The 13,036-nt window shown below is 39.6% G+C and overlaps 1 protein-coding gene across 1 annotated transcript; it reads right to left on the bottom strand.

Moving 5' to 3' along the window:
• Positions 1-1,928: 1,928 nt before the first annotated feature.
• ccr6a (chemokine (C-C motif) receptor 6a) lies at positions 1,929-12,948 on the bottom strand. The gene is made up of 2 exons (XM_014968179.2): positions 11,799-12,948; positions 1,929-5,584 (listed from the first exon to the last, which is right to left on the bottom strand). Exon 2 carries the CDS (start codon positions 5,573-5,575, stop codon positions 4,445-4,447), a length of 1,131 nt encoding a protein of 376 aa, XP_014823665.2. The 5' UTR covers positions 5,576-5,584; positions 11,799-12,948; the 3' UTR covers positions 1,929-4,444.
• Between the last annotated feature and the right edge of the window lie 88 nt (positions 12,949-13,036).

Genomic DNA, 13,036 nt, shown 5'->3' with positions numbered 1-13,036 from the left:
GCAGGTTTTATCTCTGGAGATGTGAGTGAGTTGCTGGGAAACAGCAGCAGAATGTGTGTTTCATGCAGTCAGCGCGTTGCTCCACTGAAACGGCCAGCAGCCAACAGAGCCGCAGTGTCTCCAGCCTGAATGGGTCTCTGTCATATTTCCTCGCCTCAGTTTAATATCCTGCATGTGTCTGGATTACTAATGTGATCCTGAGCTGCAACATGAAGCAATCATCTGAGAGTAAATATAATCCAGACATAAAATCCAACTTTTAGACCTGAAATTACAGAAACATGAGTTTTGGAAATGATTGGAAAATGTCCAATTATATGTGAGTATTTTATGGAAATCAAATATGAATCAACTTTGGCTCATATTTTGTTATTTATGCTGAGCTCCCATATCTTTAAACCGTGTTTATCCACGCACTCAGACGTTCCTGTTATCTCTTATTGTGGCTCTGTAAACATGTTCTCCAGGATTTCTGATGGTCTTTCTTAGTTTTTTGGCCTTTAGCTGCTTTCCATCCACATTTTCTGACATTATCATAAATCATAAAAAGTGATTGCTTGGAACAGTTTGTTTCCATCAGTTCTAGTGTTCACTTGATTCCAGTTTCTTCCATTTCCCTGCATCTGAGCTGCTTCTCTGGCCCTGGAAAATGTTTTACAGCAGATCAAATTATAGCTGGTTTTACTTACAGCCTGTTAAGCGGCATTTTTGGGGTAACTGATTTTACATGTCACATTTAAGAAGGAAACTTACAGTTCAATCAGACTCAGTTTTTCTCTTCTATTTATTTTTGATCTAATATGTAATATTATATGTAATATATCTAATATGTTCCCAGACAATAATAGGCTCCTTTGGGCCAATCAGAGAGAAGGACTGGGGCCTTTAGGGCCCAAGTTTAGTAAACTATGAGGTTTTTAAACAGAAAAGGATTAAATTCCATCTTTTTATCAAAATGAAATTTAATAATACAACTGTAAGTGTGCATTTAAGAATATTAGTGATTAATTAATTGATTTAGTTAGGTATTTCACAATAAAAGCCCCGCCCTCCAGGAAGGTGTTACAGGTGACCAGAACACCAGACCAGGTGTAGTTTCTATAAAAAGTTAAAAACTAACAAAAAAAGATAAAGTTAACAGTTAAAATAGCAGTAAGTAACACAAACTTGGAGAGTAGGAGGAGAATGAGGAGTGGTTTTCATTTCCTCCAGCAGCATGACTGCACAGGCAGATCAGGACAATCTAAGCCAGTTTAACTATCAGTTCTTAAAAGTACATTTTTAAGCTTAGTCTTAAAAGTAGGCAGTGGAACCATGCTGATATAACACTGATATAAATAACATTTGAAGTTGTTTCAGTTTTTATTTCCTGGAGTTTGTTTTCATCAGTCCCCTCCATGCAACAGCGCCCTCTGCTGGGTGTTAACATAAACTTTATTACCATGACAAACTGGCTTCGTTTAAGTTTTTGTTTCTCTAAATTTCGCTACATTAATAAATCAGGATTTTAACTACAAATAAATTGTAATTCATCATTCTAAACAGTAAATATAGATTTATGACTTATTCGATGATTTTGCTTGACAAATTAAACTGTGCTGCGATATCTGCTGAGGAAATTCATTAAGGAAAGATTTATGAGGAAAGAGCAAAAACACAGCTTCAGTTTTACACGTCATGTTTTCACCACTGACTTTCTTCTTCTTCCTGTAATAAATGACTAAACATTTGAAGTCACAGTGAGGTAAAGAAGCAGTTATCTCACCTCATGGTCCTCTGTGGCTTCATGATGCTGCGGCTCAAAAACATTTAAAACGCGTCAAGAAAAAGGCCAGAGTGAGACATCTTCAGAGTACCGACAATCTTTGCTTTCATCTGGAGTCGTGCAACAGAATTACCACCAAGGTGAGAACTCCACAACAAACAACTTTATGTTAAAAAAAATATTTATTTTGACACCAAAATCCCCCAAAATACAGATTTTATATCAGCCTCAACATTCACACACATTAACGTTGCTTAAAGTAAGACAGGAAGACTCTTTCAGCTCAAAGCAGCAAAATAAAAGCCTCAAAGCTGGCAAAAGTTTCAGTTTAATCCTTAAAAGCTGATTAAGTTTGAGCAGAGAAAAGCTGGAGGAACAGCGAAGATAAAAAAAAAATAGAGCTGCCTCTTTCTGAGAATTAAAGACTTTATATTTAACATCTTCAGGTTACACAAGTCCAACAAATGTACAAAAAAAACAGAAAAAGAAATAAAATCTGTCAGTAAAAGAAAAACAACATATTGTATTTTGATGAACATTTTCCAAACAGTTTGACGAATTTAACCAGTTTTAAGGGGCTAAATCTGTAACTCTGGATGTGCTCTGTTCTGACGAGACCAAATCTGAACTTTGGGTCACATTTCCAAGATGGCACCGACCCCCAGTGGAGCATGGTGGTGGCAGCATCAGGCTGTGGGGTCACTGTTTGGGGAGTGGTGGTTCTGTGTCATAGTGAATCCAATCATATATGGAAACCAACAAAACAACAGTCAGAAGAAAATTAAAGTTCTGGAATGACATTACCTCAGAGTCTTGAATCTGCAGCAATGAACCACAATTATTCTTAACTTCGACTAAATAACTAATTTTGTTCAATATAACAATATTCATATTATAAAATGGAGGTTTCAGAGTTTTTCCAACTTTCCAAGGAATAGTTAGATTGAATGTCCACTAAACAATGACGCTAAAGTACCAGAAATATTGTTTTTAGATCTGTATTTTCTCATTAAGTGGGAAATTACCTGCTTTTTAAATAATTTTCCATAAATAACATCCTGAAGGAGAAAGTCTATTAATCCTCTTTTTATGTTTTATGTGAATCTTTATTTTAAAATCTAATAACAGAAGTAAAATAGAGCTTCTTTATAAATGGCAACTTTTCTGGAAATGTTCATTTTGCTTTTTGATGAACATAAAAAAACTGTTTATTAAAAATAAAATTTTCTAAAAATAGTTTTAACTTTAAAAAAAAAGTTAAAAAAACAGTTTTTAACGAGTTTATGTAGATGAAATTAAAATAAAAGTGGCTCTATAGACGCAAAGGGTGCGTTCACACTGCAGCCTGAAGTGACTCAATTCTGATTTTTTTGACGCAATGCGACCTGTATCCGATCTTTTCATGGCAGTGTGAACAGCACAGGTCGGATTCTTTTTCAAATGTGACCCATATCCGATACATATCCGATTCGAATGAGGCCTAACGTCCAGGCCACCTTCATCCGAACTGAACGTCACTGATTCTCAACAAATCTCACTATTCTGTGTCCTGATAAGCGCAAGCGGGAATAAAAACAACAACCATGACGGATTATATGAGGATGAAGTTGTTAATATGCTGCTCCGGCCGGACAACAACTTCAAATATATAAGCTAAGCTCCACCGTTAGCCTCCATGTTTACTTCCGTAAACACTGAGCACTACTTCTTCTTTTTATGGCGGTTGGCAGAACACTTAGAATGCTGACGCTATGGCGCCCTCTACTGCGCATGCGGGACACGTTCAGGTCGTTTGCCCGTTCAGACTGCAGAACACATACAGGTCGCATTTACTGGCAGTGTGAACGGCCCCGGCAAAAAAAAAAAAAGAAAACATGATTTGACAAAAAAATGGGAATTGGGTCACTTCAGGCTGCAGTGTGAACGTGCCCAAAGGTTACAGACTCCAGTCCTAGTCAAAGTCCAGAACTAAATTTCTGGGGTCATCCAGAAGGGCAGTGGATGTCCTCACAGATAACAAAAAGATTTGACTTTTTAAAAAAAAAAGACAAGTCAAGATGCAGATAAATTCCTACTGAAATGCTGAACCTTAACCTACAGGTGCTTGAACAAAGTATTAGTTTAAGGGTGTGAAAACTAATGCAACCAGCATGTTACTACTTATTTATTGGTTTTCCAATAAGCTATATGTCACATAAAATGTGCAGCATTTCCAAGGCAGGGGACACAAATCATTTTCTCTAAACACTGGAAAATCAGGAACAATTTTTTATGTCTTGTCCAAATTTATCCTAAATGGAGACATTGAGACTTAAGGTTGGTGCATCCAGCTGATCTAAGATTGAACCATGAACAGACATCAGTAATCATCTGTCAGGACATCTTTACTCTTTTTAACCAAACTAATTGAGACAGAAGAAAAACTTGACTGTTCTGCTTCTTTCCAATGAAATTTTGTCAGTTTTACCTTTAGACATCATTATACCTAATATGGAACACAATATTGTCAGCAGAGAAGATCCTGATGGCAGCAGAGCAACAATCAACACAACAAACCTAAGGAGTTTGTCACATTCTGTTTTCTCTGTCTAAATTCATCATGTTGTGGCTAAATTTGCTTTAGAGTAAAAAACAAGAGAGTCAAGTTTGAATTTTAGAGATCTGCAGGTCTCAATCTGATCACATGGTAAAAGACGTGCCGTGTTCACTGGACGAATCCACCGAGCGACGGATTGTGGACATGAAGGTATCGGAGGTGACCCTGGAGAAACGGCGCGGTGCGATGTACCTCTTACCCAAACACCACAGGTCACGGAAGATCCTCCTGAAGTGGCTCCTGAACTTCACTCCGATGAAGGCGTACAGCACCGGGTTCAGGCAGCAGTGCAAGTAGGCGATGGTCTGCAGCACAGACATCGCTGTCTGCAGGGAGTCCTGCTCACCACATTCGACCTCTTTGAACAAACCAACAGTCTTATACAACAGGGCCAGGTTGTAAGGCAAGTGGCAGACGATGAAGACCAGCACCACCACCATCACCACTCGGACCGCTTTGTGTCGCTGGAAGTTTTTGGCTTTCTGCAGGGTGATGATGACTGCGGTGTAGCAGAAGATCATGATGAGCAGCGGCAGGAAGAAGCCAATGGCCAGTTGGGTGCTGGGAACACCCACCTTCACTATTCTAGCAGTATTGCTGTCACCAAATTTAAACTCACAGACGTACTGTGGATCTGTTGTCTCTTCCTCTTCGGAGCCGTTGAACCAGATGACGTCATTATGTGATGGTTCGTACCAATGGTAGAAGTGGAAAGTGGGAACAGACACCAGTAAGGCAAAGATCCAGATCAGGGCACAGATGATGCGACTGTGTGACAGCGAGCGTAACCTGAAGCTCCGGCGAGCCTGGACGATGGCGATGTAGCGGTCGGTGCTGATGCAGGCTAACATTAGCATGCCGCTGTACAGGTTGACGCTGTAGGAACCACGCAGCAGCTTACAGGCCACCTGCCCCATCGGCCAAGAGTACAGCTCGTTGTAGATGATGAAAGGTAGAGCCAGCACGAACAGCAGGTCAGCGATGGCCACATTGAGCAGGTAGACGTCAGTCATGGATTTGGTTCTCTTGTAGAGGGCATAGGTGAGGATGACCAGGCTGTTCCCCACCAAGCCCAGGATGCAGATGATGGAGTGAATGTAAGGACCAACCACAGCGTTCACACTGTTGTTGTTACTGAAAGAACACGGTTCATAATCACCGTAGGTATCATAGTTTTCATAGGCTGGAGAAATGGAGTCATTGGAGAGGTTCATCTTGTTTCACTGTAATAAAAGTAAAGAGAAAGTTTATTGTTCATATATTAAAATAAGACAACAAAGAACAGCGATTCCAAACAAAATGCTTTAACGGTCATTAAAAACTTGCAGGTGGCAATAATGTTAACATTAAACACAAGCTGAAGAAGTGTCAATGAGTAAAATCATTCTGTTTTTACTCGTTGACATAGTCACAGATTTCTTTTTAAATTATAGTCTGTGTATATATTTTCAGTTGATATGAATTAAAAATCAAAGTAAGTATAGACCGAAAGTCAGTGAAGAGCTGACAAAATGTTCTGCATGTATCAAAGCTTTGGTGATATAATTAGGCAAGAAAGACTGAGAAACATTTTGAAGTTCCCCTTAATGGACTGCCATTGTGCCATGGTGGAGGGGTTTTTGTGTATCCAGTGATCCCGAATATCATTGGGACACTCAATGAAGCCCGTGAGCCATACTGTCAGGGGCTTCATGCCCCTAGTAGAGCCACCTAAGGCAGACAGGTCCTAGTTAAGGGACCAGACAAAGTGCACTCCAAACACCCCATATGATGAGTACAAGCAATGACCCACTCTGGAGCCAGGTCTGGAGGTGGGGCATGATGACAAGCATCTCGTGGCCAGGCTTCCACCCATGGAGCATGGCTGGGCACAGCCTGACAAGGGTCCTCTAACCACGGGCTCACCAACTGTAGGAGGGGCCAAAGGGGTCAGGCGCAGCGTGAGATGGGTGGTGGCTAAAGGTGGGGACATTGGCGATCTGACCCTGGGCTACAAAAGCTGGTTCTCGGAAGGAGCCTGGGCTGGTGTGTGAGGTTGAGAGGTTGAAAATAGCCAGTCTCACCTCAACACATGGCTCTGGAACCAGTCTCCTTGAGAGGGGTTGGATTTCACTCTGGTGTTGCCCCTGGTGTGAGGCACCGAGCAGAAGTGGGCATACTAGTTGTCCCCAAGTGCTGGTGCCTGTACACCTGTGTTCACCCTTGTGAACAAGATGGTAGCCTCCCTCCGCCTATGTGTGGGAGGATGGGTTCTGACTACCGTTCAGACTACCCACCCTTTTTAGAGTCCTTGGAGGGGGCACTGGACAGTGCCCCTTCTGGCTCGGGTGGCCATTGGGGCAAAAACTCGGCCATGGGAGGATTTCAGAGAGATCATGGAGAAAGACTTTCTTGTGGGCAGAATACTTTGATCGCACCAGCATGTCTTCCTTTGAGGAAGCAGTGCCTGAGGACTGTGACAGTGCCGGGCTTTCTCATCTCTGGTACTAAGGTCACTGAGATGGATGAAAAGATTCTTGGGCCAAGGTCCGAGGGGTGGATGAGATTTGTCTACTGTTCCTTAAGGCTCTGGATGTTGTGGGGTTGTGCTGTCTATGCAATATTGCACAGACATTGAGGGCAGTTCCTCTGGATTGGCAGAACTGGGTGGTGGTTCTCCTCTACAAAAAGGAGGAGGATCACCATAGCATGTGTTCCCACTACAGAGGGGTCACACTCTTAAGCCTCCCTGGTAAGAGCTATTCAGCGGTTCTGGAGAGGAGGCTCCATTGGATAGTCGAACCTCGGCTTCAGGAGGAGCAGCGTGGTTTTCATCCTGCTCATGTAACACTGACCCAGCTCTACACCCTCAGCAGGGTCCTGGAGGGTGTGTGGCAGTTCACCCAACCGGTCTACCTGTGCTTTGTGGACTGGGAGAAGGTGTTTGACCGTGTCCCTCAGGGAACCCTGTGGGGAGAACTCCAGGAGTGTGTGGTACCAGACCCTTCGATACAGGCTGTTAGGTCCTTGTATGACCCCAGTCAGAGTCCGATCTGCATTTCTGAGATTTTATGATTCATTACCAGTACAACCTGAAATACTGTAAACTGAGCCTCTGGCATTTTCCTGAATAAATTATATTTGGTTACAAAAGGATATTGTTAAATAGGTTATGTGATCAAATGAGTGCAGAACTTTCTGTGCAGACGCTGATACTTCCTGTGATTTCTTCCTCTGTTTTTGGTTCAAATGTCATACCTGTTAACAGCAGAAGCAGCAGTTTTCTCATCATAAAGTTCTAATCAACAGGAAATACGTACAATACCATTGAGTCCCTGCTGCAGCTACGCCTCATGACTTCATAAAAACTGTGCTTTCAGGTATTTGTCACTGACACACTTTTCCACCTCCACATTGCCAGTTTGTGACAAAAATTGTTTCTCATTTGACTTTCTGCCAGTTTTATTCAGTGTGATGGAAGAAGTTCAAAAACCCTGACATTAGATATTTAAATGATCTGAAATGTGCCCAGAAACTTCGGCGTTTGAAAAGGTTGGTTCTGCTCAGACAAGGGCGTCCCAGTTGTGGTCTGAAGAAGGTCTGAAGGTGTGACGAGTTTGTTTTTTACAAGTGTCAGAGCTGGGAGGAAGTTTGCAGAAAAGAGGTCAGCCTGACTCGGAGTGACCCAGTTCACGAGCGGTTTCTTTCCCTCCCCAGCACAGATCAGAACCACAAATTACAAAACTGAGTAAATACAGACTCTCACAATTTCACATCTGGGGAAAAACCAGAAGATGAAAACATGAAAAGAAGAAGGGTGTTATCTTATTGTCGACTTATTTAGTTACTAATATAAGGAACATTTCCTCATTTATTCCAGGAGTTCATCAGCTTTTAAAGCTCTGTGACCTTCTGAAGAGGAAATTTCATTAATGCACAGACATGAGTATAATTCATGGAACTGGTTTGTTCTTCATCAATGCAGCTGAATTCAAGCCAATGAGACGATCTGCACGGAAATAAAAGCACACGTGTATTTCCTCTGTTACTTTCCTCTTTTATTTACTTCTATCAAAATTAAAGGTGCAGTTTCTCTTTTTTGTGCATGACCTGTGCTGCTTCTCTCACGTGCTTCAGATGGGAAATAAATATAACAACCAGCTGAGTTCATCCACATCAGCTGACAGACACACAGAAAACGGGTCCTTACGATGTAATATTTGACTTTCAATGACTTCATCTGCTGCACACTTTGTTACACTGAAAAACTCTAAATCTTACCAAGAGCTTTGTCTGGTTTCTACTGCAAATATCTCAGTGCAGTTACTTTTACATAACTGCTCAAGACAGAGCAGCTTGTTGCAAGTTAACAATTCTGGACTATTGAGAAAAAGTAAAGTAAATGTCATGTTTCCAATATTTGTTACCTTGTTTTGAGAATCCATGGATCCAATCATCCATTCATGTATCTATTTAAGATAATAACAACAATAATAATAATGATAATAATAATAATAATAATAATAATAATAATGATAATTTTTATTTTAACGTATTAAAAAATAATATATATTTAATTACTATTGTTAATAATTTTATTAATTAAAGTATTTTCATTATCCTTAATTATTTGTATTTTTATTAATTAAAAATAACAATAACTACTATTATTAATATTTCTATTATGTCATAATAATAATACATATTACTATTATTATTATTTTTGTGGTAATGATAATAATTAACATTAATTATTATTTATTATTATCATTTATTATCATTGTATTGCTCCAATCTTTGACAAGGCTGATATCTAATCAATCAGCTGTGAAGAAAAGAACAGGAAGCTGCTGAACTAAAATCCTGAAAACTCATCATGAAACCTTCAAGTTCAGTTTTCATCTCTTAAACGTGAAAAAGTCGACCCAGCTTAGAGCGTGAGGTCAGCTTGTGGCTGAAAACGACATTTTAAATTTGAGAAGTCGGTGAAGACAAAAGTCTGTCCATTGAGCAGAAGTACAGATCAGGAACTTGAAGCTTTTGAGGAACTTTCACCTTTTAAAATAACTTTAATTCTCCTTTTAAAATGGATTTTCTTACTGCTTGGATAAAATATTGAAACAAGCATTAAAATCATTTATGTTAAAGAGTCACAGGAACATGAAGTTCTGCTGAGGTGCTCAGGAAGCCCAGGTTGGCCCGACAGCAGCTCGTCTCGTTTCTATCATACTTTTTCCTTCCACTCAACTTCCTGTTAACATGCAATGTCTTGAATAAGTCTGTGTGCGGCTCTCCCTCCATTTTCCACTTCCTATGAACATCATCGAAACTCGAAACAATCCTTTGATTATCCCGGCTGCTCATCAATACTTTTTCTTTCCACTCAACTTTCTTATTAAACTTGAGTCGTTATTCCCATCATTACTTTTTCCAAAACATTTAATCTCTGTAATAACATTCTTCATCAATTACTCTGATGTAACAATTTGATTCTTTAACAATCTGAATTTTACTCAAAATGAAATAAATGACTGACTCAGGTCCCTCCGTGTCTGAAGCCACTTCATCTGCAGGTCAGAGTAAAATCTAAACCTTGATGATGTAACACTGCATCAGTCACACATGACTGATAGAAAAACCTGCACAAACTGACTGGTGTCCATTTTTTCATTTCATGCTGCATCACTGGACCAGTTTCATGTTCACACAGTAATAACAAAACTCTATTTATGAATTTAGTCTCAAAGATTCGTTCTTGTCTAAAAACTGAATCCATTCATTTGTGTCCATTTGATCGGGTTGTGCAGCAGAACCCGTCCGACTTCTCGTTCTGGTCCATCCAGAAACATGAATCGTGTCCAAAGCTGTGAATGACTCAGTTCAAGCAGTGATTGAGTTACAGGACAATGCCTTCCTGTTTTTCTCTGGTTCAGAGCTTCTCTCTTCACAGCAGAAACTAAAGCCGGTCAGGACCAGGAGAACTTTGGTTCCTATTTCCGTTACTTCGGGTCAACGTGTGAACGGGTTTCCTTTAGGCTTCTGGGTTCCCAAAGCTAAAAAAAACTCTTCACAGACATCATGGGAACCAGAGAGTAGCACCCATCACTCTCATTAAGATACTGCTGTACTAAAACCACAGCTAATGTTAGCATGTCTGCTAAACAGACCAGCTACCGGAGCAGAGAGCCTGACTAATTCACCAGCTTGTTATGTGGTGTTAGCTTAAATAAGGAGCAGAAAGTCTTAAGGAACAACAGCTACATTTAGTGATTAGGATCTATGCTTTGCAAGTAAATGTAATTTTAAAAATCAACAATAAAAACTTTAATAATAATAATTACAATAAGTTTGTATCAACAAAAATATGTAAAATAAATACATAAGAACTAACATCACAATAACGAATCATTAAATACATTAATACCTAATGCTGCGTTGTGTCAGCAGCAGTAAGAATCATTTCTTGCCTTTGTGTTTAAAATAAAAGCTGAAATGTTTCTATAACTGGGAAAACGTCAAACTGCTTCCACTCACGTTTTATACTGTTTTTATTTTTAAGTCAAAGTTAACAACCTGGTGGCTGTAAACCACTTGTCAAACATTTCCTCATAAAGCTCAGGTTAAACAAATAAACATGTAGCTGCAGGACAATAAAAGCTGCTCAACAGCAAACAGGAAAAAGATTCTGACTAAAATGCATGACCAGCAGGTACTTTGTTCTGAATTTGGTGGATTTATGATTAAAACAAAGTGAAAGTTGTGCAAATGATCAACATGTTTAACCTTTATGCAGCTGCAGTTGCCACATAAGAAAGGAAGGTGTTAAAAAAACTAAAATGAAAAACGATGCAGGAAACTGAGGCTCTTCTCTTCACAGAGCTGCTCTGAGCGCAAACATTTATAAATGCTATTGTTCATAGATTAGATTCAGATGAACCTCAGACAAAATTCAAAAAAATAAAGCATAAATCGTATATTTTTCCACCCAGCCGCCTTACAGACCCAGTTTAACAGACAGAACACAACACAGCTATCTGGAAGTTGTTGTTTGAGGCTTTAACACAGGAACAGTCAGAGTTCAACATCATCGGTTTCACTGATAAACATCTGTGGTCTGCCAAGGTGAAACGGCTTTAAATAGACGTGAACATGACTGCATCATGAAGATTTTAGAGATAAAGAGATAAAAGTGAGCAGCTGTGTGGCGCCTGGCGTCACCTGAGAGACGACAGACGTTACATCATGATCCAAACGACAACATGAAGCTTCAGATAAGAGACGAGACTCAAATCTGATCGTTTCCTCAGGCAAGCAGCCCAAATGTTTCTACCGAACTCCACATCAAAGCATAAGGCAAGAAGACAAACGTCTAAAGTGAAGCTTTAAAATGTTGAGTTTAAACTTTAAGACTCAACAGATTAAAGAAAAAAACACGTAGAGAAAATGTTGAGAGCTCACCTTTCTGCGGCGGACAGAAGTAGGGCTGATGCAGCGAGGGAGCAGCGGTGGCGAGACTGATGCTGCTGCTCAACATCACACTGAACCCTGCTGCTGATAAAAGGGAAACGGTGTGTGTGTGTGTGTGTGTGTGTGTAGCCTGCAGCTGAAGTCTTCCTCTTTCAGCCCCAGCAGAAGTGATCTTTGCTTTGTCCTTCCAGCTTCCTCCTGCTGAGCTCGAAGCTTCACGTTTATTTAAACTTACATCACTTTATTTACGACGCGCCGCAGAAACTGATGTCTTATTTATGGCTCTTCTGCAAACATTTAGGAGCTTTTAACGAAGCCAGCTGAGACATAATCTGTCAGCGCAGCATCTGGTTCTGACTCATCTGAAGAGCTTTCAGAGGTCCGATCTCATCTCTGGCTCAGCCTGTAAACATCAGAGGCCGATTAATAAAACACGCAGCAGCTGCAAACCGTCCAGCGGCAACAGACCAGCGACGGGAACCGTCTCTTCATCAGAGTGGTGCTCCGTTTCAGAATAAAACAGAACTTATTGTTCAATGTTTTCTATTTAAATCCAACATCCAGAAGCTTCTAGTAGAACTTTCTGAGGTCTGGACTTTGACTAGGCCGTTAAATCAGACGTCCCCACAGTACCATACCTCCATTAGGGGACCAACAGTTGCCTGTTTTGTCACTGCTGTGAATTTAGATCCATTTTTTATTTATGTTGTAAGAATTTTTATTTTATTTTAGGTCATCTTGATTGATGCCATTTGCCATTTTATATCTGAAATGTACATTATCAAATTTATTTGATGAAATTACATCACTTAGAAAATGTAATTTGTTATGAAGTGCTTTTATTTTGTAATTGCACATTAACTGATTTGATGATTAAATGATCATGTTAGTCATCATTAAAGTGATCATTAATTATTTATATAGCATGACTTTTATTTTGAAATCCCACATGTATTTAATTCAAGGAGCTTTTACTTAGTAAAATTAATTTAATATTTTATAGAAAAATATTATTGTGCATGCTTCATTGATTTTGGCTACTTTAAGTAAAAAATTATTTTCTGAATGACTTTTATTTTGAAATACATCTCTTCTATTTCCTTATGTCACATATATTTCTTATTGCTTAGTGTAACTTATTTATCTTAGCATTTATTCCACAGACCAATAAATGCATTACCTTTATATTAATATTAATTATTTTGTCCTTAACGGCCTTCCGTACGTTT

This window comes from Poecilia mexicana, unplaced genomic scaffold (assembly GCF_051168715.1).
Source record: "Poecilia mexicana isolate PSO_F unplaced genomic scaffold, ASM5116871v1 scaffold_21, whole genome shotgun sequence".
In the NCBI taxonomy this organism is placed as follows: Eukaryota; Metazoa; Chordata; class Actinopteri; order Cyprinodontiformes; family Poeciliidae; genus Poecilia; species Poecilia mexicana.
The sequence above is the reverse complement of the archived record's forward strand: the minus strand, read 5'-3'. Positions and strand labels throughout refer to the sequence as shown.